This window comes from Abramis brama (genome assembly GCF_963993115.1).
Source record: "Abramis brama genome assembly, chromosome: 25".
NCBI classification, from domain to species: domain Eukaryota; kingdom Metazoa; phylum Chordata; class Actinopteri; order Cypriniformes; family Leuciscidae; genus Abramis; species Abramis brama.
Window position 1 is genome coordinate 26,462,904 of NC_139987.1, and position 27,762 is coordinate 26,490,665.

Below are 27,762 nucleotides of genomic sequence, written 5' to 3' on the forward strand. Positions count from 1 at the left end.
TCTATCTATCTATCTATCTATCTATCTATCTATCTATCTATCTATCTATCTATCTATCTGTCTATCTGTCTGTCTGTCTGTCTGTCTGTCTGTCTGTCTGTCTGTCTGTCTATCTATCTGTCTGTCTGTCTGTTAATTGGTTGCAAATGATAGATCAGTTTTACAAATCTTCTTCTTCTATCATTTTCTTCTTCTGTTTTCTCATTAGATTTTTGGATGAAACCCGACCCGTTCTTGACGAGTCTGTGAGATTCACCAGTTTCTAAATGAGTTATTGCAGTTTAACAGTAGTGGATGTTAGAGTTTGCACAGTCAAGACTCTTTTACTTGAGAAGAGCAAAAAAAATATTGTCTTCCTTGATGCAAAAATATGACGTGTTCAGTGTAATTCTTGAGGGCATTAAAACAGTAATATCGCACAAAACCACCGTCCAGTGCGTCAGTCCTCACAAGTCTCTGTCCTTGTGTGTTTTCCTTGGGCAGTCTGTGTGTGATTCTCACTCTAAACACATGTGACACTCTCTGTTGCAATGCCGAGAGGACCGTGAATGCTACAGTCGGTCTTCTCTCTGAATGCTCTCTCTGTCACCTCATTCATTTCCGGTGGCATCTCTGACCTTAATGTGTGAGGCAAACAAACCAGGATCCCGTTCACATTTGCCCAGAGTGTGTCATTGACAAAGCTGAACGCGTCTGATATCAGTGCGCATTTGACTGATGACTCACTCATTCAAAGCCACACAGGCGTGTTTAATGATTAATGTGCAAAAATTGAGCCGCATCCACAATCTTTATTGAAATGCAGTGGATTCATTTGAATATTATGGTTTAAAGGCATTTTGCATTCACAGAGTCTTGCTTTAGGTAAAATTAAGAATGAATTTCACCTCAGAGTGAGTTCAAGATTCACCTCAGAGTGAGTGAGATTACAGTTTTTCTCAATTGCTTTGGCACATTTTTCGAAACAGTCTTAACATTCTCTAAACTGTGAGTGCAAATGTCACAACTGTTTGCAGGAACTTCAAAACTTTATAGCATGTCTGCAAAATGTAGTTACTCCCCCAAAACATTTAATTCATGCTTCAAAACCTAGTTATTGTGTCAATAATTTGGCCAAGGCCACCAAAATCTAAAGTATTTTTGTCATTGTGTGAGCCACACTGGTCAAAATGTTTAGTTGTTTTTTCACCACAACAGTCAACCATGAAAATTAAGGGTTTAAACAAAAATCTCATATTTGTTGAGAAAAGTCAATAGTATGTAGAAAAAAAAAAAAAAAAAAAGTCTATGAACATTTGTATTTTTACAGTGTTTATTTTTGTACTTCATGTGTATATACACAATACAAGTGTATTTACTGTACATGTAAAGTAACTGACAAGAGTAACAAGATTTCACTTTACATTTCATATTTGTGTATTACCACAAATACACAAACAACAAATAACATTCATAAAAAAAAAAATAAAAAAAAAAATTCTTCTTGGTAGACATCTTGTCGCTCACGTTGGTCAGGCCAAAGATTTTCATCAACATCACATCTGATGTTTTCCATTGTCACACACCGTGGAAAAAATCTCCTTGAATGCCGCACACATCCCCTGCAATGGTCAGCTGTGATGTCCTCACATGCAGCATTCATGGCATCCAACAAAGACATCTGATTTTGTGGTCTATGATCATACACTTTCCACCTCCATGCTGAAAAAAACTCTTCTATTGGATTTAGGAATGGAGAGTATGGTGGAAGGAATTCCACTGTTATCCTTTCATGTGCAGCAAACCAGTCCCTAACACTGTTGGTTCGGTGGAAGCTGACATTATCCCAGACAACAACATAATTAGGCAAATGTGGTCTAACTAAACCTCTTTCTTGTTCTGGAATCAGGTCTCTGTAAAGTGCATTTAGGAAGGCCAGGAGAAGTTGGGTATTATAGGGCCCAATGTGTGGAATATGTGCTCACACCGTTCTCTGAAATGGCAGCACACATTGTAATATTGGCCCCACGTTGGCCTGGTGTGTCAATTGTGGCTCGGTGTCCAATGAGATTGCGACCACGTCTCCGGCCTTTGGACAGATTAAACCCAGCCTCGTCCACAAAAACAAGAATGTGGGTCGTTTCATGTACTTCTAACTCCATGATTCTCTATGAAGAAACACAGAAAAAAAATGTAACAGTAAATGTATTTTCTTATGGGTTTCTGAAACTTACAGTAAAGTAATACAGGCATCTTAGAAAAACAGGAAAACTCACTGGTGCACACCAATGGTTTACCTGGACATACTGGTACCGCAACGCCTTGACTCTTTCACTGTTCCTCTCAAATGGCACCTTATAGAGCTGTTTCATAGTCATCTGATGTTTTTTTAAAACTCTGTCTATGGTGGAAATGCTGACAGAATTTATATTTGCAAAGACATTACTGTCATTTATGATTGCACTTTGGATCTCTCTTAGCCTGATGGAATTGTTGGCTATGACCATGTTGTAAATTTCTTGTTCTTGCAGTTGGTTAAATACTGCTGCTCTGCCACCAGCGCGAGGTTGTCGTGCAGTTCTATAGAATAAACAAATAGACTTGCATTTACCTTTACAATATTGTTGTTTATACTGTAAAAATACTTTACATACTGTAAAACAAAACATATTTACCTGTTTTCCATACGAAAGGTATGCACAATTGATGACACTGTGGACCTGTTTACATTAGGCTGTACTCTTCGACCAGCCTCTTCCATTGTAAAACCATGATTTATGACATGATCCACAAGTGTGGCTCTGATTTCATCAGAGACTCTGACTCTTCTATTTCCACCTCTTCCTCGATTATTTCTTCCTCTACCACCACCACATATTCTTACACGCCTTCCAATTGCTCTTCCACGAGCATGTTGCTGCAGTTCAGGGTTGTGAACGTCCTCCATTCTCAAAAACTTCTACAGCAGTGATTGTGCTGTGGGCAATCTACATATATATATACATATATATATACTTCCAAAGTTGATTGGTTAAATGGTTAAATGGTTGATTCATATTAGAGGTAATTTGCAATTAGATTGCGAATGCAATTAGAGGTCATGTGCCAATTTAGCAGACATTACAAACAATCTCAATGTCAGATATATTTTAGAATATACATTCATGTATACTAATTATGATAATTGAATAGATCGTTTTGAATGTGATGGCTTACACAATAAAAAATGTCTGAGAAGTTCTGAAGTGTTTGACAGTGTAAGTGAGAATCGAGTCATCAGTTTTGATCAACAAGCCATATGCAATTATTTGTTGTCCAAACTGCAGACAGTTGTATGTACTCTTTGCACACATGTGCCAAAGCATTTGCAATTTGCTCAAATCAATAAGAAATTCCAATCTGATGTGAAAAAGAAGCGAATTGTTCAGAGATCTGAACTTAATGTTTTGGGAAATAAAAAAATCATTTGAGAACTGAGCCAAAGCAATTGAGAAAAACTGTAACAGCGTTTACAGGAAGAAAATCCCTGTGCAAATGTTACAGGTTCAGTTCACATGTGGTAGAGAGAGAAATAAACATATTTACTGTCGAAACTATAGTCAATCGATCATTTCATTACAGTGTGGAATGGATGTGTTTTGGCATCTGATGCACTAATAACGAAAGCTTGAACTTTCTACTTTGAGATCAATACTTAAAGACAAACAATCCTGAGTAAAATGTACTTAGTTTGAGCTTTATATATATATATATGAAGAGTTTAGATGCCAAAGCCTCTAAGTGCCATCTGAAATTTTCTTCTAGAATGATCATTTTTATGAAGCTTGTATATTTAAGTTCAGTAATTTCACTTAAATGGAAATGAATGGTTCACTTAAATGGTTACTGAACTTAAATATACAAGCTTGATAAAAATGATCATTCTAGAAGAAAATTTCAGATGGCACTTAGAGGCTTTTGCATCTGAACTCTTCATATATATGTATATATATTTTTTTTATGTACTCTTCTATATATACTGTATATAACTGTACAGTAAAACATGCACAAATTATATGCATGGATTATCTATTTTATATATATATATATTAAATTACTTATTCATGAGTTTAATTATGTTATATATGTTATAACATATTTAATATAAAAAAAATATGGTCACACCACACTGAAAACAATAATTTATTAATGATAGCCTATACAATTAAAAAAAAAAAAAACATATTCATGAATTTGATTTATTTAATAATTTACTTGAGTACATTTATTATTATTCATTTATTTATTAAGATTTGATATCAGATTATTTGTTTGCATACAGCATGAAATCAGTTCTAGAAGCTGTCGGTGGTGGTATAGATAAAAATCTCAGTCTCTTTCATTATTGAACACTTATTTCAGGTGGGATGTGTTTTTCCAGTCTCCATTTTTTACATGCATCGGTTTGGATGACACAAGAGAAAACTGTAATGTGAGATGGGACCGATGTAGGGCTTTATAAGAATTTGACAATAAATAGAAAAATAAATCATTATTTCTAAAATTGGCTTTTACTCCCTTCATCCCAGAGCTTATTTATTGAGCAGTTTGTGTCCCATGGGTGTGTTTGGAAACCCTATCCAGGAGTAAATACATCTCTGGAAGAAAATCAATGTTTTAATACTCTCTCTTTGCAGATTCGATTACATGAACAGCTAGGCCTACTTCTGCAGCACGTAAAACATGCCTTTGGGTGATTTGAGCTTGAGTTCTAGACAACAAGCCAACTTGATTGAATGTTTGCATTCATGAACTCTCAGCCTATTGTGACGCTCTCATTAAAGTCATCTTTTCTCAGGAGGGTCGTGTCATTCAATCCCAGCAGCATCAAACAGATCCCGTCCTATAAGGCAAAGCAACATGGAAAGCATGTTTTTATATAGTATGAAATTTCACCTCGCTGTCCTTACTTGTGCCGTCTCTTTAAACCCGCTTCAGCTGCACAAACATCTGACCATTAGAAACCCATCTGTTCAATTAGGCTGGCAAACCTACAGTGAAGCCGACTGTGATTCTGTGGAGAGACGTGATCCTGTGAATAACAGGTATGTTGAGAAGTTTCACAGGGAGACCGAGTGCTCATAAAGTTAACGAGAACGCTGTGTGCAGAGCTGAACCACCCTGTACAGAACAAAGTGTGAATCAGCCCAGAGGGATGTTTCTTTGCTCATATAGTTTGCTTGTGCATCGTTTCACAAAAAAAATAAAAAAAACAGCTTGGATTTACTTTGAAACTATCTATCTATCTATCTATCTATCTATCTATCTATCTATCTATCTATCTATCTATCTATCTGTCTGTTAGTTGGCTGCAAATGATAGATCAGTTTTACAAATTTTCTTCTTCTATCATTTTCTTCTTCTGTTTCTCATTAGGTTATTGGATGAAACCCGACCCGTTCTTGACGAGTCTGTGAGATTCACCAGTTTCTAAATGAGTTATTGCAGTTTAACAGTAGTGGATGGAAGATTTGTGCATGTTAGAGTTTTTACTTGAGAAGAGCAAGAAAAATCCTGTCTTCCTTGATGCTAAGGAAACGTGTTCAGTGTAATTTTTGAGGGGATTAAAATATTAATATTGCACAAAAACAACGTCCAGTGCGTTTAATTTTTTTTAATTGCAAATTTAAACCCAACGGTTTGGTTTTGTCCATATTTGACCCAAACATAGGCTGAAACAACCCAGCATTTTTAGAGTGTTCTTCCAATAATCTTTGTTCACAACTTTGAAAAATCTTTTTTTACAGTGTAGGTATGAACTTTGTCTCACGCGGTTCTTCCAAAAGTCTTTTGGAGAAATACAAATGGACGCAATTGAGACATATAGAGCTATAAATATGTTACAGCTGCTATTAAGATACGTTTTGTTCGATCGGATCACGAGAGACACATTCCTGTTTACACCAGGTGTTTTAATCCGTCTCTTTTGTCCGCTTTCAACCACTTCTGTCCTGATTTCTTCGATGGGAGGGTCTATGTATGGGCTTTTTCAGATCTTTCGATCTAATGGACGAAATAAGCTCACGCAATTTACATATGAACGCACTGGAGACGACGGAAAAACACACGGAGAGCAACAGCTTTAGTTTCTGCTGAGTGTGTGTTAGAATCAGGAATGGTTCACAAAATATTCAAATTATCTCACAATTTACAGAAATATTCTTCCGAATTGGTAAAAAGATAATTTACTGGAAGTACTGGCACCAGCAGGGTATAAGCATAATTGATGTTATAATCTTGTAGGAAAAGACAACTTTTTGAAGGTTTTACAGCTGCGTAATTGTATATTGTCTAAAATTGGCCCTGTGGTTGACAACCCTATTATAAGATACCTTAAAAAAGCACAAGAATCTGTAAATCCTCACACTTCTATAAAACGGTAAACTCCTTCAGGAGCAGTGACTTGGGAAATTTATGGACCATGTGGGACATTGGTGAAGAAATTGAGTCAGTCTAGCAAAAATGGTCTAGCATTATGGTGGGGTGTGGTAAATGTATAAAAGCAAGGGAGAAGTTCACTCAATATACGATTCTCCACAGATTCTACCACACTCCAGTAAGACTTTTCAGGATGAAACTGATGAAATACAATTTTTGTTGGAAATGCCAGCTGGAAACGGGAACCTTTTTTACACTGTATTTGGGAATCTTGTTAAACCATTCTGGAAACAAGTTATGGATGTTTTAAGTTGCCGGTATGGCTCCACAATATCTTTAACTCCTAAACTGTGTCTATTAGATGACAAGTCTCAAATACCTAATGTTATAATGGTATGTATTACAATGGCTAGTAGGATTATTTTGAGACACTGGAAGACAATAAAAGCCCCCGAATTGAAAGAGTGGTCCAGTGCAATGGTAGAAATTGCATCTTATGAATCTATGCTTAATTGAGTAAACAATGTTAGAGAGTCTCCTTGGGAAGAGTTCAGGACACATATTACAGTAAGGTCTCAAAATGAATAACCACTTTGTGTCTTGTACTGTATTTTATTTCATGGTAAAAATGTGCCTGTTGGAACACAGCTTGATCTCATGAAAATGCGTCTCTGTAGCACGCATTGTGTTTATCGTGCAATTTCTACGCGAAAATGAGTTTTTACGTGCATATGATACGCAGTTTTCGCGTGCATTTGATACGCACTTTATTGCGTGTAATACACATGCACCCCACACCACTACTATACCACACCATATGCACGTAAAAACTAATTTTCGCGTATAAATTGCACGATAAACACAATGCATGCTATAGAGACGCATTTAGTGTGACCGGGTTGAGGAACATGTAACCCTGTTTTTATCGTAATGTTGTACTCCTGTCACCTATCAACTTTCCAAAAGAAGCAATAAAAAAAAGAAAGAAATCAGGAATGGTGAGAGAACATTGTGCTTGGTACGTTTTTCGTCTTAAAATCAAACTTGGGTCTTCAGCCGACAGTTTAAATCTGGTAAGAGCTCTTCTCATAATGTTACTCATTAAGTCAGTAGGAGGAGAGTGGACGGTCGAACACATTTGAGCATTTACACTACAAAAGCAATCCAGTCGAATGTGTTTTCCACTACCTCTGGAAGTGTTGACAAGCTCAAAACCTTTTAGACACCGTTTGCACATGTATTTAGCGTCGTCCACTTGCGATCCGATCAACCAAAACGTGTCTTGATACCAGGTGTAAACAGGGCTTAAAATCAACATAGATTGCAGCTAAAATGATTTCGTCTTGGATCATTAGATCAAACATTTTAGATGCATATTGTGATCTCTGACTTTGGATTGTGAAATTTAGTATCTTGGCAAACTTGAGCACAGTTTAAGACATGCTGAGATCTCTGCTGAAACCCTCGAGGAGAGATTAGTGAAATTACAGGGGTCTTGTTTTAGGAGTAACATCTAAGAGGCTTAAACTTAAAGGGAATGTTCACCCAAAAATCTAAATTAGTCATCATTTACTCATCCTCAAGTTATTCCAAACCTGTACGAGTTTCTTTCTTCGGCCGAACACAAAAGAAGATATTTTGAAGAATATGGATTACTAAGCAGTTGACAAGCCCCATTGACTTCCATAGTATGATGGAAATGAATGGGGTAAAGAAGCAAGAAACTGCATTCACCCAAACCCTTTTTTTTTTTACTTTCGCAATGTGGCATATTTCCAAGTGAAACTGGAAATATGGAAATCAGATTTCCAGGAAAATCTGCATTGAGAAAATCAATTTTGATTTCATGTTGAGTTTATGCAAAGGTGTCCGTTAATTTTACATTTAATTTCGGAACAATTTAGATAGTTTTAGCTTGTAAATAAACAATTTTAGCTTGTTTAGTTTCATTATCATGGACTTTTAGTTTGCTTCTCATTCCCTATTGCCTGTTGTCTTTGTTCATGTTTCCCATAATAATTAGTTCAAATAGGAACTCATCTAATCATTACACCTGTTAGTCTTTTAGTTCGTTATCAGTGTGTATTTAAGTTCCTCATTTCTCTGCCTTGATTGTCGAGTATTGTTTGTGTATCACACACTGTGGATTATCTGAATTTGTTTGATTAAATATGTTTTATTTTTTAATTAATCTTCTTCTGTGGACCTTATTCACTGCGATCACAGATACTTTGTTTTTGCTGTTTTTCATTAATCATATAAGATTGAATTGAGATCTCAGTCTGCCATTGATTCCTTCTTGTTCAGCTCTCTGATGCATTGTTAGGTCAACTATAAAGATATTATATTTTCATAACTGTGCAATGAGTAAGAAAATGTTCAAACGCTTCTCTGAAAGCTCTTTTGTGTTGGTGAAATCCTCACTCCTCCACAACTCATAGCCCACTATTCTGCGGTCACCAGCCACTTCACAAGCCCCATTGTGTGGCAATGTACATTGCATACAGTAGCAGTTGTGTTGCAACAATCGTCTGCATTGTGTTTGCTTGTCTTAGACAGAGAACAGTGTAGGCAACACTGAGCATACTGTACATACTGTCTGCATTAGTAGAGATTACCTCAGAAATAAAGGCATGCAATTTACCTCGTCTGATTCATTGAAAACATGCACAAGTTTTTATTCTGTTTTAATTTACTTGCCAGCTTCTGACTTCCCCACTGATATTAGAAATGAAGTCAAAGTCAACGAGAACTCAAATAAACCCTGTTTAGTTTCCTGGTTTGGTTTCAGATTAACCCTGTTTAGTTTCCTGGTTTGGTTTCAGATTGTGAGAGATTTATTTCTTTCCTGAAATTAAATCTCTTCTCTTTCTCAGGAGAAACATCTGAGAAACCTCTCGGTTTGATCTTATACTGAAACAGTTGAGATTTTCTTCGATTATTTGTGACTTATTTCCTCTTGGAACTCGGAGCGGTTATTTGCAGTAAATCTTGTTGTATGTGGGTAATTGAACAGGGAATGTGTGAGAAAAAGCCGTCAGGTGTGTTGAGGAATGTCAGGCGTGGTCGTGTTGAGGAAACCGGGCGGCACAAAGATATGTGTTCATTTCCCACTGTGCCAAACGGCATGAATGAACTCGCTGCAAAGCCACAAATATGCAGTAAATAGCTCTTCTCTGAAGGTTTCTTACGTTCATTCTCTCTCTGAACGGCAAAAGATGATGCATTTTGAACATGGGTGAATCTCACAAAGAAATTTCCATATTTTCATATACAATATTGTTATTATTATTATTTGGAATGTGACATTATTTATGATGATTAAGAAGTCGTCACTGATTACATTATTACTGTGATGTGTAAAAAATTTACATTTATAAAGTATGCATCATATTTGACATACTACAGTGTAAATTTAATTTATGCTGATTAAAAACAAATGATGTCTGGATGTCTGCACAGTCTTTTGCATTACAGTAATGCAATATGGGGTGAAAATGTGGTGAAACCTGTGAAAATTATGTCACACTGCAAAAAAAATCTCAATCATAGCTCAAATATGCTCTATAAGGAGTTATGAAAACATTATTTCTGAATGTTCTCTGAAACGTTTCTAGGCAACGTTTTTCCTTGGTTATGCGAATGCTAGGAAACATTCCATTTTATCATTCTTCGAACGTGTGAATGTTACTTTTGAATGTTCTCTGAACATTTAAAAAATGTTAGATGAATGTCCAACTAAAACGTTTCAGGAAAAAACATTCCATGAACAATGCATAAATAACATTTTTGTGCTAACATTTTAAAAACTTGATCATCATTTTGATCATTTTGAACAAACATTCTATGAACATTACAGGAAGTAAGTTTGTTCAGAACATTAGTCAAATGATCATTTCCTGTTTTTTATGCAAAATATAAATTCTTTTGATTTTTGTGTTGAAATGTGACCTACACTGTAAACCCGAGTAAGTTGGCAAAACTCAAAAAATGTAAGGCAATCAGTTGTCTCAAATTTTTTAAGTTAAGAAATTCAAAGTTTAAGTAAGCAGAACTGGCAGATTTTTATTTTGTACTTATACATTTTAATTGTTCTTAACTTGAAATGTTTGAGTACACTAATTCACATATTTAACTTAAAACTTTCATGTAATCTCAATGTGAATACTTTTATTAGTATAAACTTATCTAGCTTTAACAAGCTATTTTGTTAACATACTAAATTGTTAACATGTTAACAATAGTATGTTATACAGTAGCACTTGCTGTATGAGTGCAGCAATATAAAGGTTTTATTTGCTCTCAAATCATTGTCATCATGATGGTAACTATCCTGAAAACCAACATTAACAGAAATTCTTCTAAATTAGCATAACAAAAAATGAATCACTACCAAATCTCCCACTTAACATTAATCTTGCACAAAAAAAATATATATATTTCGAGTGCCATCGACAAAGCATGCTGGGAAATAGACATCCCAGCCGTTTCAGTTCAACTTAAGTTCGTCTAAATCAAAAGAAATAATTTCCTAAAACTCAAAACAATGAAACAGTTCAGTTAATTAAAATACATCAGTTCTGTGAACTTGAAAGAAAAAGAAAGTGCTAAATACTCATAAAAGTTAATTTGACTGAACTAATTAGTTTAATTTAAGTTTGTCCTACTCAAACCAATTTTGAGCGTTAGGGTTTACAGTGTAAAACTTCACCCATACTTCAATGAAAAACAGATGACTGTCATTGTAAAAATTTTATGAGATTTTGAGGTAATGTGATTGTTCATGTGATATGAGACCTCATGATGAAACCCTCTGACTCCTTTCATTATAGATGTTATCTATACTAAATCAGATTTCTCTGAAATAAAACCTGTTGGTTAGACACGTCGATGACTCAATGCATATAGACCTGAAAGCTTCTCAGATTGCTCTGCATGTGGTTTCATTCAAGACGGATAAATCGGCATTCGTGTCGACAACAGATTCAGACATGGACAATCACAATACATAGAAACTGGGGCAAGAGTGTGTCCGTAATGTGGGGCAGTCGGACACACTGGGTTGCCTGCAGATGGGTGTTAAGTAATCGGGCGTGATTCATTATCTTCACATGTTGTTTGCCATCTCTTGAGAAATATCATGGACAAGCTGTATCCTCATTTACATCACAATTCACATATTTAGATTAGGATGTGTTTCCTGTGACATGCATTATGAACTGGTTTAGCTGAATGGATTATTGTTTATGCATACACATATTAATGCATTTCATGTTTACAATGTAAAGTTGTGGCTTAGTGAAATATGTGTCATGATGAAATGAAAGTCATGAACCACATCAACACTATAATATGTCTGGAGGTATTCAAGGTCTGTAATGACATTGTGGAAAATATGCCATATGCAATAGCTCTTAATCGTTAATTGTAATCTATCATTTGTGCTTCTTTTGTCCACACCTAAGGATGCAATTCTGCAAACAATTCCAGAGAAGATTAGATCTAATTATATCACTTAAGAGAAGCTTCATTAAGATAATTAGGACCTTTTCATTGCAAGAATGCTGTCTAATACTTTGCCAGCTAAACTCACAGTTTTGAGGCCAACACATTTACCCAGTTTTGGTCTTTTGTTTGTGTTTAGTAAGACTGAGGAAGAGAGATTGGCCAAATCGTTGCTCATTAAAGGGGTGGTTGATTATGATTTCACTTTTCTAACTTTAGTTAGTGTGTAATGTTGCTGTTTGAGCATAAACAACATCTGCAAAGTTACAACGCTCAAAGTTCAAAGCAAAGGGTGATATTTGCTTTTAAAGAAATCGCTTTTTAAGGACTACAACAAACGGCTGGTAGAGACTACACCACATTCCTCCCGGGTTAGTGACATCACCAACCCTAGAATTTACATAAACCCCGCCCCCGGAACACGATTTATAGATTATCAAGACAGAATATGCTAATCAATGACTAGAAGATAACTACACATAAGCTACATAAATTCATCAACTAACCATGCATTCTGCATGTTGTCACTTCTTCTTGAGTCTCTCCATTATTGTCTGAATTCGGTTTGAACATAAAAGGTTAAAAGTTTTCGAAATTTTCAGTGCATGTCTGTGTGAGTGCAAGCTGTTGAAGCTCCGCCCCCTGTGCCGGGAGCAGCAGCTCATTTGCATTTAAAGGAACAGAAACAAAACGGTGTGAAAAAATTGATTTTAACAATTTTAACATGCTATATTAAAATATCTGTGGGGTATTTTGAGCTAAAACTTTGCATACACACTCTGGGGACATCAGAGACTTTACATCTTGTGAAAAGGGCATTATACCACCCCTTAAAAAAATTGTTTGTCTTTTTTGCGAACTCAAGTAGTGTGCGGGATATATATTTTTTCTAGTACATTATAGTCTAATAAACATGTTTGTCTTAAAAATGCCAAAATAAGTCCATTGTGTCCCTTGCTTTACAATATTAAAGCATCTGTCATATATTATATTATATTATATTATATTATATTATATTATATTATATTATATTATATTATATTATATTATATTATATTATATTATATTATATTATATTATATTATATTATATTAATACATTAACAACAATTGTTATTATTCAAATAATGTATAAACATTATTATTGTTGGATTTTTTAAATTATATTTTAAATTATTTTTTTTATTTTATTTATCTATTTAATATTATATTATGACTTTACTTTTATCTTATTACTTCATTACTCAGAGATCCAGTCATTCATTTGATCATGTGCACTGAAGGCCCGTAAAAGCTAAAAAGATAATTGTTATAGTCAGTATCAGTGGCTATGTACGTGTTATGTAACTGTAAAAGTGTTATTTTGTGAATTCAGCCTATTAAGTAACCTGGCATTGACTCAGAGAAGAGAAAATGGCCTACATTTCACAGAAGTGACAGATGATGCTAGAAAGAGACTTCTCTCCAGGCGGCCAACTGTGCCGGGCCTATACTGATCTTGGACAACAAACGCGTCTCTGTTCCTAGAATGTTTCCTCGTCAAGGCCAAGAGAGAGAGAAACCAGCTGGCTCAATACAAAGATGATAAAAATGAAAAATGAATCTTGACATGGTAATGTCTCATTCCAAGATATACGTTTAAAGTCCTCCCTGTGGTGGAAATCAAGCTTTTAATGTTGTTTATGTGTCTATGTGGTGTTTTTAATATGCTTTAAGACAAACCATGTGTAAATTCATAAGTCGACAGCATTGCTGAGTATTTTCTCCTTAAAACTGCAGTGAACCAAAGACAGTCTCAAAAACACGCTTTGAAATCGCTGGTGTTTCTGACGTCACAAACTACCTTGTAACCAATCAGATCAACGTGTGATCGTCAACCAGTGGATCTCTGAGCTGAGTGAGTGAGTGGAGGCGGGGCTCATTTGCATATTCATAGAACCACGAATACTAAATGAGGCAAGGGTGTCGAGTTACATTCAAGATATTTTAAGGCATGAAGATTTTCATTTTTTGTCATTTTGGTGATCAAAGATGAGTTTAAAGAGATAACATTATTGACTACAGGAGGACTTTAACTTTGAAAAAGCCATATTTGTATACCATACTGATTACCATGTTCATACCATGGTATTCAAAGGGATTGCATGTTCATCCAAAAATGATTATATTATTATTTACTAGCCTCAAGTTGTTTCAAAATCAACGACATGCATTGAAGCAAAAGCAGTTTCTCAGAATGACAGCTTCAGTCACCATTTAGTTTTGCTGTGCGGTGAAAAGATTCAATGAAAGGGAAATGGCGACTGATGCTGCCGGTGCCGATGAGAACTGGGACGCAACAATGGTTTTCCATCGTACTATTTCTAGTGAATGGATTTAGTGCAACTCATGGCCTATTAAAGAAGAAAAGTATATAAAAAAGCTGTGACGGGGCAGATGTGGCCTAATGGTTAGAGAGTCAGACTGGCAACCCGAAGGTTGCAGATTCGAATCTCAAAATCGGTAGGAAACAACTGAACTGACAGGCGCCACAGCAAAAATGGCTGCCCACTTCTCTGGGTGTGTGTGTCCATAGTTTGAAGTGTGTGTGTGTTCACGGTTTGAAGTGTGTGTGTTCACAGTTTGAAGTGTGTGTGTTCACTACGCACTGCTCCTAATGTATGTGCACTAACTTGGTTGGGTTAAATGTAGAGGATGGTGTATGGGGTTACCATACTTGGCCTCACCATGGCACTTTCATATTTCACGAGTTCACATGTTAATGAAATCTGATGTAATATTATAATGCGTATTTGGCTTGCTGTCCGGGGGGAGGGCTCCGAGCTCGGAATTCGGCCCGACCCCAGAGTACTCCCCCCTATGAATGTATAGATCATAGGTATCTATGAGCAGGCCCATCTGAATGTGAGGTGATGGGGTGGTGGCGGGATGCTGAGAAATTTGTCATGAGACAGGAGGTAAGGGAAGGCTTTATTTATACTGGCTTCTTCTTGTGCTGATTGGATGATTACCTGAACATGCTCCTCCCGAACTTTGTTACATAAAACTTCATTTAATTTAATTTCATGAACTGTGTCTACGCTGCCGGTATTCAGATGCATTTGGTTTGATTCATTCTGGAAACCTTATGAGCTATTTATTCGTGCACCCTAGTTATCTTTAAATTATGACTAATTATAGCAACTGAGTTAATGAGTGCATGATGAAAAGTGTTGGCATTTGTCACAGTAAAGGTGTAAAGCTTAAATATTTCTTTGGGTTGTGACTCTGGTTATATCACTTCTGGTTGCAGAAAAGCAGGAAGAAAACTAAAGCAAATAATAAAGTAAAGCAATCCATCAATGAGAGAGATCAAGTAGTTTTAAACATTGCATTATAAATACACTACACAAGTCAAGTACTGTTTTTACTATAGTGCATGAAGGGCTTGACAACATAGCGTAGGGAGTTTGTACTGGGCTGAAAGTAGGTGGTGAAAAACACTCTTTTCATGTTTTCTTCCCTTTTACATAAGCGTAATGTGTGTTTTTGTAGTGGCTTCATCGGGCCCCTGGAGGTTTGCATAATAGACTGCTTTAGCACTCAGACGCAGGGACAATGGGGGTAATTACGCTTTCACAAAGAAACAAAATACAACACCTCCACAATATTATTCATCTTTAATCTTTATACAAACATCAAGACAAGACAAACGCCGATTGCGGTTTTGCCACCGGCCTTGCATAATGAGTTTGCCTCAACTCCCATGATGCCCTGGGAAATTGACACAAAAGGACAAAGCGCTAGACACGATTATTGTACTGAACAATTAAATAACGTGTGTTCTTGAAACGTCACTCATGAACACTGACATTATTCTAAGGTCATCTTTATTAAATAAATAAATAGTGGGTTCTGTCTGATAATAAGTTATGTCCATGGCATTGCAGAGCGTGCGCACAGTGAAATGTTGAACTACAGCATCGGATCATTTCACTCTGAAGCCTTAAGCAGGAATGTTTTCACAGTTAAACAAAATCTGCTCTCAAGAGAGCTACATCAAACCACCCTGCCTTGCTAAAGCCTTCTTTCCTCAACTTTAACTCGTTCCCCGCCATTGACAAGTTTTTCCTGGGAATCTGGGTTTGGTAGGGGGCGCTGTTGAGCAACTTCTGAAATAGCACGGCATCTCCAAATCCAAAACCAAGCGAAGAATATGATCTGTGTAAACCAGAATTGCATTGCTGACGCACAAGTCATTTACGTGAGCATCAAACATAAACAAAATATCAATCAAAACGGAATATTGTTACCGAACGAAACGACTGTGAAGCTTTGGGGATGTTGATGGACTCGATCTGTGTTTTGATTATCGATCCCGACAAAGTCTTTGACAAAAATGAGATTTTCTCCGCTTTTTGTTTCTTATCCACATTCAAGTGTGGATATATTTTCGTTAGTTTAAAAGCAGAGGCTCTGTTCTTTCTTTCAATATATTGAATGTTTATTCGTACAACAAAATATTCTGGAGGCCGTGAAAGTTTCGTGAACGTGCTCAAAAATTCAGCCAACTTTTGTAGTCAACGCTGGCGGGGAAAGAGTTAATATCTCCGTTTTTGGCTTCAACAAAGCAAGATTTCTGCATTTTAAAACACCTAAAATGAGATATTATCATCTTGATTTCATCATCGTCTCTGGTTCCAGCCCAGCTCAGTTCAGTCCTTTCTGTAAAACTCATAATCCATTTCATCTCCTCCCATCTGCAACACTCTCCCGTCCAGTCGTACGTAGTCCACATTCTCGTCTTTTCGAAGTATCCCAGTCTTTGTGCGCTCGTATGGCTCAGTTGCATCTCTGCAACAGCATGTCAAGCGCGTAGTCCATGCGGGTGCGAAGGTCCGGTGAGCATCCCGACACGAGGAGCGTGCTGAGACGCAGCGTGGTGGAAACACGGTCCTCGTTGATGTACGTCAAGAGGTATTCTTCGCTCTGATTGCACAGGATGATCTTGGTGTGATCGTGGTAGAAGTTGACCTGTGGGAATAGCATGTGATTAGCAATCAAGTCAACATTATGAACACAATAGATCGCAATACATAACTGCAAAAATATGTATCGTGGATAGTGACAATATGTATTGTGTATAGGAAAAAATTTACGTTTTCAGAGTTTTAGTTTCAGTACTACATTAAACTATTGCGATATATGAAGTCAGAATTCTGAGAAATAAAGTCGCAATTCTGAGAAATAAAGTCGCGATTGCGAGATATAAAGTCAGAATTGCATGATATAAAGTCGCAATTGCGTGTTATAAAGTCAGAATTGTGAGATATAAACTATTCTGAGGTAAAACGACTTTATATCTCACAATTGTGAGTTTATATCTCACAATTCTGAGAAAAGATATCAGAATTGCAAGATATAAACTCGCAATTGTGAGATATAAAGTCAGAATTGCGTGATATAAAGTCGCAATTGCGAGAAAAAAAGTCAAAATTCTGACTTTATATCTTGCATTTCTGACTTTATAACACGCAATTGCGACTTTATTTCACGCAATTCTGACTTTATATCTCGCAATTCTGAGAAACAAAGTCAGAATTGCGAGATGTAAACTCGCAATTGTGAGATAAAAAGTCGCAATTATCTTTTAAAATGTTTCATTTTGTGGCGGAAACAAGCTTCCATAATATAATGTATAATAATGCAATGGGGGAATATTTGTGTGTCCTGATAATGCCAAATGTCTGATGTTACCAGTAAAAGTGGCCTACATTATTTTAAATATATCTAGTCAGTGAAAGAGTGCAAGAATATTCGTCTAAAATAATATTTTTAGCTTCAGAATCATGAATATTGTTATTCTGCTGTCACCATTTCATTTAGACCCACAATTTAATACCAAATTTAGCATTTTAAGCAGCAACAGTAAAAAAATTGTTAACCTTTTACTATATGTCTTGGAGTATCACAATAATATCGTATCGTGATATGTATCGAATCGTGACGTGAGGGAATCGCTACACCCCTATTATGTAGATGTTCCTTCATTCTAGCAGAGCAAATATGACGTTTTACCTGGAAAGTGCCGTCGTTGAAGAGCATCATGAGAGCTCGATCAGATTTGAGCCACTGGAGAAGGTACAGTCTGGGTTTCCCTGCATCGGTAACGTTGGGTAAATCACCTCCCTGTTGAAGAGCAGCAAGTTATAATCAGAAAACCGGTGAATTATTGATAGACTTAACACGTTTCCACCAAGCGAGGACACTTACATCCATCAAATTCTCCTCCATGTAGTGGGCGAAGTATTTTAAGATGGTGACCTGACCGGCGAACTGCTCCGGGGCTTCAGTCGTGGGGAAGACCGAGCATTGTCCCAGCTCTGCATAGTAATGCACCGTCCTGAAGGTTTAAAGACACGTTAGTCTTCATGATCTTTATCAGCAAAAGAGCTACACAGACACTTGAGATGGTCAACGTACTTCTTGTCCGACAGAAGGCTCATGTGAGTGCCGTTGTTGAAGAGAACGCCAACTGTGTGATCCGACAACTGGTATCCGAAGCCGTACTTGTTGGAATAGTCCACCCACTTCGTCACCCACTGGAAGCTGCCGTTCATGCTTTCTTTGGGAATGTTATTAACTGTAAACAAGAGATTAAAAATGCTTTATTAAAAGTGAAAGGTATAACTTTGACATGGAATAATAAAAAATAATAAAAAAAACTATTTTAATTCAATACTATTATTATTTTTTTCAGATTTTAAACTTTTTAAAATGTTTAAAAATTATTTTAATGCTTTTTATTTTTATTTATACTCACAACAAAACCTTCTGTATTTTTCAATGTTCTATAAATATTTTATTTTCAGATTTTTTTAATGCATTTTATTTAGGCATGTATAACATGTAACGACATGTATAACTGACATGGAAAAAAACTTAAACAAAAATTAAATTATTATTATTTTATTTTCAGATTTTAAACTTTTTTAAATCTTCAAAATCCTTTTAATGCTTTTTATTATTATTTATTTATATCTTACAATGTTTTATAAATATGTTTTATTTTCAGATTTTTTTATGGATTTTTTTTAAACTTTATTATTAATAAATATTATAAATGTGCCTAATATTATTATTAACTTTAACATGGAATAAAAAAAATTCTAAACAAAACTGATTTTAATTAATATATATATTATTGTTATTTTTAAATAAATAAATTAAAACAAATATTTTTTTTATTTTTTTTTTTACATTTTTTTCATTTACCTTTTGATGCTTTTTTAATCTTACAATACCTTTTATTTTTGAATGCATTTTACTTTATTATTAAGAATGGGTTATTAAAAGTGACTTTGCATTTGTAAATCGGATCATGTCAGATACGCACCTTCCGGCATGTTCTCCAGACAGCCTCGCAATACTCGTGCAACAGTGTCCACAACGCTTCCCATTGTGCTGTCCTCAAGACCTGTGAACACATAGTACCAAAACCCATTAGATATCGCACTGAATCATCCATTAACATCCTCATGTTGATAAAAATGTGCAAGTCTCTTACATTCGCTGCTGCTGCTGCAGCTCCCCAGCGTTCCCCGCACTATCATCCGAATGCTGTCTCTAATGTGCTGTTTGCTGCTAGTGTCCTTCACTGCGGGAACAGCTGCTTTTCCAGCAGTTGTGATAGTGGGCTTAGTGTCCTGTGGGGAATATAGGAAGGAATGTGCATGAGGTTATGTTACAATCTTAAACTTTCTGCACAACTATGAGAAGGACGAGGACGAAGGATCTCACCTCAAGGGTTGTTCTGCAGGGTTGAGGACTGACGGAAGTTTTCCGGAGGTCAAGGCATAGTTTGTTTATGTCATCCTCTTCCTTGGTTGGTTTATCTACAAGAAGCAAGACGTGCATGAGTATAATGATGTAATCTGGATGATCCACAAATGTGACCCTGGACCACAAAACCAGTCAGTTTTTTGAAATTGAGTTGAATGAGCTGAATAAATAAGCTTTCCATTGATGTATGGTGTGTTAGGATAGGACAATATGTGGCCAAGATACAACTATTGAAAATCTGGAATCTGAGGATGCAAAAAAAATCAAAACATTGAGAAAATCTCCTTTAAAGTTCTTCATTTATGTTCACGATTGTGCAGCATTCACTCACAAAAATATGTTTTATATACATTAACAGTAGAAAATTTATCTTCATGGAACATGATTTTTACTTAATATCCTAATGATTTTTGGCATAAAAGAAAAATCGATCATTTTGACCAGTACAATGTATTGTTGGCTATTGCCACAGATATACCCGTGCGACTCGAGACTCAAGGTTTTGTGGTCCAGGGTCACGAATGGTTTACTGTACACAAGCGCTTACTGTGAGTCTCCAAGTACTTGGCTTTGTCCTTCTTTCCACCGAACAGGGCGGCAGCCGCTTTCTTGAAGAAGCTCTTGGCAGGACTGGTGTGGTGAAGATCTGGGGCCGCGTGGCAGCAGTTTGAGGACAGCCTGTCTGGTGTGAAACCCTGATATAAGAGGGGAAAAACAAGCTCAAACCACTGAATGCTTCACTGGTGACATGTTTTGTTCGCACAGACGGACACACACCTGGCAGAAAAAGTCGTGGCGTAGAATATCATCGAGTTGTGGCCTTTCCACAGGGTTTTTGGCCAGCATACTGCTGATGAGATGCTTGGCTTGAGGCGACAAAGACGACGGCATGGAGTATCGCGCTTCCCGAATGCACCGGTACGTTTCTTTAAGGTTTGTGGTTTCGAAAGGAGGTCTTCCCAAAAGCATGGTATACCTGTTGGGACATAAATGATCCGTCATAAATAAACATCTCCATGACATTTACAAGAGTATCATCCTCCTTGTTAGAGGCGGACTTTGCAATTCAGAGCCAGATAAAAACATTGTATGCAATGCGACTGCAATTATTTTCTTAGTAGATGGCAGCAAATTGTCTTAATGAGTGAGTCACTGAGTCAAATGATTCAGTCAAATGATTCATTCAAAACAGCTGGATGAAGTGAATCTCTTTATTAGCGAGTCGTTGAATCGCTCATTAAACGCAGATTCATTCAGTAACGAGACATCACTGTGTTGCACTGGAGCTACCGGGATCTATGTAGTCTAAAATGTAATTCACATAATATTAATTTCTTGTTTTTGAACTGTTGGATGAAATCAATATCACAATATCAATATCGTATTCGGGAAAACAGCACTCTTGCTCATTCAGTATTGCTTAACTATATCCTATTATAAATATTAAAAGCATGAACTCATACAGTGACATTTTTTGCCCCATATCTTGAATTTTGGGGGCAGTTTTATTAATTTTGGAGGCATTTTTGCTGGCTATAATAAATATTAAAAACAAGAACTCATACAGTGACTTTTTTGCTCCATATTTTTAGTTTTAGGAGCATTTTGATTAATTTTGGTGGCATTTTTGCCCCCCAACCCCCCGTTAATTTCCGATCTTAGCTCTTTTTCGAGGGCAAACGGAGGTTGCGAAGTGAAACAAAGCAATGTTTTAGTACTTACATCACACAGCCGAGGGCCCAGACGTCAGATTCACAGCCGTGCCCTTGCTTGTTGAGGACTTCAGGCGACAGGTAGTTTGGCGTCCCGCATATCGTTCTCCTACGGTTCTCAACCGGCTCGAGCTTCGCAGCCAGACCGAAGTCTCCAACCTTGAGCTCCATGGATTCATTGATGAAAAAGTTCCCTGGGAAAAGCAACAGAATCAGGTTACGAAAGGGATTTCTGTATTATTCAGGGAATGAATGAATGCTCTAGATGCTTACCTAGTTTAAGGTCTCTGTGCAGAATTTCTTGCTCGTGGAGATACTTTAACCCCGAGACGATCTGTCTCAGGTAGTACCGAACCTCTGGTTCTGTAAGCACCTTTCGGGCCTTGAGAATATGTGCTAGAGACTGAAGAACAACAAAATACGTCAGCGCAACAATATTTCCTAGACCTATTATTATAGAGAGACGTCAACAGCACTCACCCGTCTGCTGCAGTATTCGAGCAGGATGTAGATGTTATCTTTGTCCTCGAAGTGCTGGTAGAAGTGAACGATGTGTTTGTGATGCAGGGCTCTGTGCAACTCGATTTCTCGGTCGATCTGTCAATCAAACGGTTGCAAAAAACTTAATTAGCGATTTAAGCAATGCAGCCAGCAGCAAATGCGTGACGACAGGACAGCAAGTTACCTTTTCCCTTTGGTGAGGTTTGGAGACGCGCGTGTGTGGAATGATTTTGGCTGCATACATTTTCCCAGTGCTTAGATCTGTAAATTCATAGCATTTTGCAAAACCGCCCTGAAACAGAGAGAGAGAGAGAGCGAGAGAGAGAGAGAGAGGATGCATTATAAGAGCATTACATATCAGTATATTCAATTGTATATTCAAATCTATTATTTACCTCTATGCATTACTAATTAATAAAATGAAACAATGCACTTTTAAATGCACTTTTAAATATTTATTATATGTTGGTACTGATACCATGTTTTTTGTACTATGGTATTTACATGGTGCTCCATTGTATTACTTTTTCATGAGTCAAATGTAAAATATTTACCTTGCCCAAAACTTTTCCTCTACAGTAACATTTCCCAGTGGTTGAATCCGTGATGATGCGTGACATTTCTTGCGTGGCATGAGCATTATTATTATCCTCTGCTTTCCCTCGTCTGCTCTCGGTGGGTCTGTGGTGTGTGTGTTCACACATCTTGCCGTTGTTCACAGGCTGATGATGGTGATGATGATGATGGTGGTGTGTTATAGTCCTGAGTATGTCCATGCTCGAGTCCGACTGCGAGAAATCATCACAGAGCTTCAGTCTTATACACGCGCGCGCGGAGGCTCCGCCCACTTATTTTATTTTCACTGGCGCGTCACGCGCGTTCACTGAGCGCTGGAATGAAGACGCGCGTCTCAAAGATGGAATATTTTATTCCTGAGATTAGATAGATCTGTAAATCACGATATTAACTTTTATTTAATTTTAATTAAATGTAGCCTATAACTTTAAATTGAAATAAAATCTAAAATATAATTAAACTAAATCTCGAATTTTTATTTATTATTATTATTATTATTTTGTAAAAAAAAAAAAAAAAAAAAAGTAGTCAAAACACGCCTTTATTTTTCTGTTTTCTGTGTATCCTGCAATGTTTTATTTTCGATTTTTTTTTGTATTTTATTTATACTTCATTATTACAACATTCAGTCTGTCCATATATTCTGTATGTTATAATATTTAGTTTGAGCAGGACATGCATGGACATGTTTCAGAGACTATGGGTTAGTTAGAGTAAAGATCTCTAGCGCCACCATGTGATGCTTTACACTAGTTTTACTACAGGTTTAGATGTGTGGTGCATGTATGACTCATACTGTCTGACACACACACACACACACACACACACACTATATCAAGCCGTTTTGACCTTTGACTTATGCATTGCAGGATATGAATTCTTGATATCAGCAACTCCATTTTCACTAGTTAAAATGCAAATTCTTGATATCAACAATGACGCCATCGCTCGCAGAAATGCAAATTCTTGATATCAATTTCAACTAGTAAAAACTATAATTCTTGATATCTGTAGCCTAATTGAATTTCCACAAGTTAAATGTCACCATAGGCTGCCATTCAAATTCAATTGTTGATATCAAGAATTATAGTTTTTAATAGTTGAATTCACATATCAATTAAATTCTTAATAGTAAAAATCATAATTTTTGATATCAGTAATTGTGGTTACTAGTGCAAATGTCTGTTCTTGATATCAACTTAATTAAATTGCTACTAGATAAAATGTTCATTTTTGAAATCAATAATTTGCCACTAGTGACAATGTTAATTTCTGATATCATGAATGTGATTTTTTTTGTAAGAAAGCCATTTTAGATCTGAAATTACTCTCCTAATTATTGATATCATAAATACATTTTCACAGATGTCAGAAATTACAAATGTAACGTTGAAATACATTTACAGATATCAAGAATTAGGCCTAATATTTCAGCTAGTGACAATTGAGTTTATATTTTTAGTAACTACGTAATTGATATAAAAAATTATGATTTTTACTAAGAATTGTATTTCTAACATGTGAAATAGTAAAAAAAAAAAAAAACATTCTTGATATCAACAATTGAATTTGAATGGCAACCTATTAGTCCAGTCATTTTAAGCCAAAATGGGGGTCAACCATGAACAAATTGCAACAGAAGCAAACTCAACTGATTTTGTATCCTCAATATGTCCTGAGTAAGGAAAAAAAAGTCCTGAAGAATCCCATTAGGGGAAAGTTTCGAAAAAGACCCAAATATATCCTATTCATGCGCATATTCATTATTTTTCTTACGTGAATAGGGTAAAAATTTTAACCTTTAGATATCACCATGAAAATTACTGAGTTGATTACTTACATCAAGACAAACAAAAAATGTATTACAAGTTTTTTGAAATTGTTTGTTAACATGGACAAACGGTGCATAATCTAATTATGTATTAGATAATAATCTAATTATGAAGAATGAATAGGCTATTATTTGGGTCTTTTTCAAAACTTCCCCCTGATTCTTCGAGGCTTTTTTTTCCTTATTCAGGACATATTGAGGATACAAAATCAGTTGAGCTTGCTTCTGTTGCAATTTGTTCAACCTTTTTTCATAAAATGACTGGACTATATAGTGGAAATTCAATTACGGATATCAAGAATTATAGTTTTTACTAGTTGAAATTTAATTCTTGATCAAGAATTTGTGTTTCTGTGAGTGATGACGTCATTGTTGATATCCAGAATTCACATTTTTACTATTGGAAATGTAATTCCTGATATAAAAAATTAGCATTTTATCTAGTGAAAATTAAATAGTTGCCATAAAGAATTCATTTAATATCACAAATATCCTGGGATTTAATAAAAATCAAAGCAGCCTGACATGCACAACAGATTCATCATAATTGTTTGGGTGCAGATAGATAAATAAAAAAAGCATTTATGTAATAGGGTATAGGCATAGGGTAATATGATGATATTAAAATTCTAAGTTATACCAATAAATTATGGGTTTATAATATCATAGGCCTACTCTATATATATATATTTTTTTTTTTTGCATATATCTAGTGGCACCGCTAATGCAAACAGTATGTGTTGTGTATTGGTCTTTATAGAAGAAGTCATCTTCTTGTGAGATGAAGTGAACACTGCTCTACTTTATTGAAGAAAGCAGGGGCCAGAAACATTTCCAGAACATTGCTTGTTTTCTGAAGGTCTTCAGAGAGAGTGGGAGTGTGTTGATGCTGTTCAGTGAAGGCTTGTTTTCAATATAAAGTGTTTACATGCTGAATCTTAGTTATTTATACTTATATTCAACAGGTAAACATTTATATTTATTGCATGCAAACAACGAATATTCACAGCGCAGACTGCTTTATGTAACACCAAACAGTGTAAAATTGAAAGCATATGCCTGTTGTGTAATGTAAACAATAGACCCTTCCTTTTTTAAGAGACCATTGTTTCACTCATCAGAGAAAATGAGGCAAGGGTGTAGATTTACATTCAATATTTTAAGGCATGAAGAATTTATTTTCAAGGAAAAAATGCTTAAATATGTCATTTTAGTGATCAAAGATGAGTTTTAAGGAATAAAATGATTGGGTAACACTATTTTACAGTGTCCTTGTTACATATGTTACATGTTACCATAGTAATAACAGTAAATTATGCATATTACATGCAACTAACCCTCAACTAAACCCTAGTTCTACCCTAACCTTTACAGTAAGTACATGTAGTTGCTTAATATTACTCAGTACTTAAATATATAATTACACTGTAACAATGACACCTTAAAATAAAGTGTAACCAATGATTGACTACAGGGGACTTTAAGCTTTGTACTTTACCACCACCAGCAATAACTTTGCTCAATTGACATTTGCATTTATGCATTTGGCAGATGCTTTTATCCGAAGCGACTTACACTGCATTTCAAGGTACACATTTACATTCTTATCAGTTCTTGCTTTCCCTGGGAACTGAGGATAATAACTTGTAATCATGACAGACCTTACAGCTGATGAAAGAGTCCAGGGCGACTGAGGGAGATTACCAAACACATGAAGATATTTATGTATATAATGATAACCAATAACCATCAATAATAACCATCCGGAAGGCAAGATGACTTTGCAAAACATGCTCCTTTCCTGAATTTCAATGCGACAGACGGATGCAAAAGTCAGAGACAATTTTGTGATAATTTTTTATTTAAACCTGGAAACAAACAAAGCTTTAGGATTTGAATGACAAAATTAAAATAAAAAAAAACTAAATGAAAATGTTGAATGTTGAAATAGCTAAATAAAATTGGGTTTTGGGTTTGGGTTTAGCTATTTTCACGTTAAACTAAATGAAAATGAAAGTTTGAAATAGCTGAAATAAAATGTCCTTTTTATTAGGATTTTTTTATGTCTGTAAAATTTTTTGATACATTTTAATTTCAGATTTAGTTATTTTCAAGTTAAACTAAATGAAAATGAGAACATTTGAAATAGCTGAAATAAAATGGTTTTTTTATGTCTATTTTATGATATGTCTGTATATATTTTTTATTTCAGTTTCAGTTATTTTCAAGGTAAACTAAATGAAAATGATATATTTTGAAAAAGCTGAAATAAAATTTTGTAATTTTTATGAGGAATAGTTTTTTGTGTCATTTTTATGCCTATATAGTTTTAGTAATTTTTATTTCAGTTTTAGTTATTTTCAAGGTAACTTGGCAACTGTCTGAAATAAATGTAGAAATGTATATATATATATATATATATATATATATATATATTTATATTTATATATATATATTATATGTAGCCTATATATATATAGTGAGAAGTATATATATACTATTTCTATTACTATCTATCTATCTATCTATATCTATATATATATATATCTATATTTATATATATATATATATATCTATATATATATATATATATCTATATATATATATATATATTACTTCTCACTCAAACTATTAAGCTGATAATACGTATATTAGAAAAAATATTAGTATTTTCACTAGTGACCTCAGACTTTTAGACAGTGTATGTCCAATAAAAGGCAAGAAATGACTGAAAACATTGCAACAATTTATTTAACGTCAAACATCCAAAACTTTATCTTGGTTTAGGAATGACTTGTTTTGCAGTCACACAGGACCACTGATCATAAGACTGACACGTGGCTTTACTCGTCACATCAGCGCAGCTGTTCAGATGTTCTGGATGATTCTAGCAGTGTGTTCATCATCATAAGCCCGACCTGGGTCAGTCCCGATCCAGCAGTGCAGATGTGAGGCCGCTGAGGGAAAAGGAAACGACACACAATGACTCCGGCATCCTCAGGAAACTCCTTCAACAGCTTCTCTTCCAGAACACCCATCTGACACATTAACAAGCATAAATCACCATTAAACATCTTAAACCCTCGTTTTATTCTTTATGGAAGGTTGTGCTAAGATGTTTTGGAAACACTTTACTTTACAGCATTAACATTAATGCAATAGTTTGAGCATTTATTAATTTTGGTAAATGTCAGTTCTGATCAGTTCTTTATTGGCCAAAAGAAAATTTACATCTTCACCCTTTATTCAAATATTATTCATAATTTGTTAAAGATTATGTAAGCATATTGCGTAGTTGTGCTTGGAGTCGATTGTTTTATTTGTGATAATAACGCAATGAAACATGAGAAATTGTGCCGACATAATTTTGGACACAAAGAAATTATGAACACATGCAAAAACAAGAGAACCAACAAAATAT

The 27,762-nt window shown here is 35.4% G+C and overlaps 1 protein-coding gene across 1 annotated transcript; it reads right to left on the bottom strand.

Moving 5' to 3' along the window:
* Window positions 1-15,542: 15,542 nt before the first annotated feature.
* Window positions 15,543-22,724, bottom strand: plk2a (polo-like kinase 2a). Its single transcript, XM_084105186.1, has 14 exons — window positions 22,489-22,724; window positions 22,119-22,226; window positions 21,914-22,030; window positions 21,707-21,836; window positions 21,444-21,627; window positions 20,499-20,697; window positions 20,269-20,416; window positions 19,680-19,774; window positions 19,447-19,585; window positions 19,276-19,356; window positions 18,363-18,522; window positions 18,153-18,282; window positions 17,958-18,068; window positions 15,543-16,913 (listed from the first exon to the last, which is right to left on the bottom strand). The coding sequence occupies exons 1-14, from the start codon at window positions 22,708-22,710 to the stop codon at window positions 16,722-16,724; spliced, it is 2,016 nt and encodes a 671-aa protein (XP_083961312.1). The 5' UTR covers window positions 22,711-22,724; the 3' UTR covers window positions 15,543-16,721.
* Between the last annotated feature and the right edge of the window lie 5,038 nt (window positions 22,725-27,762).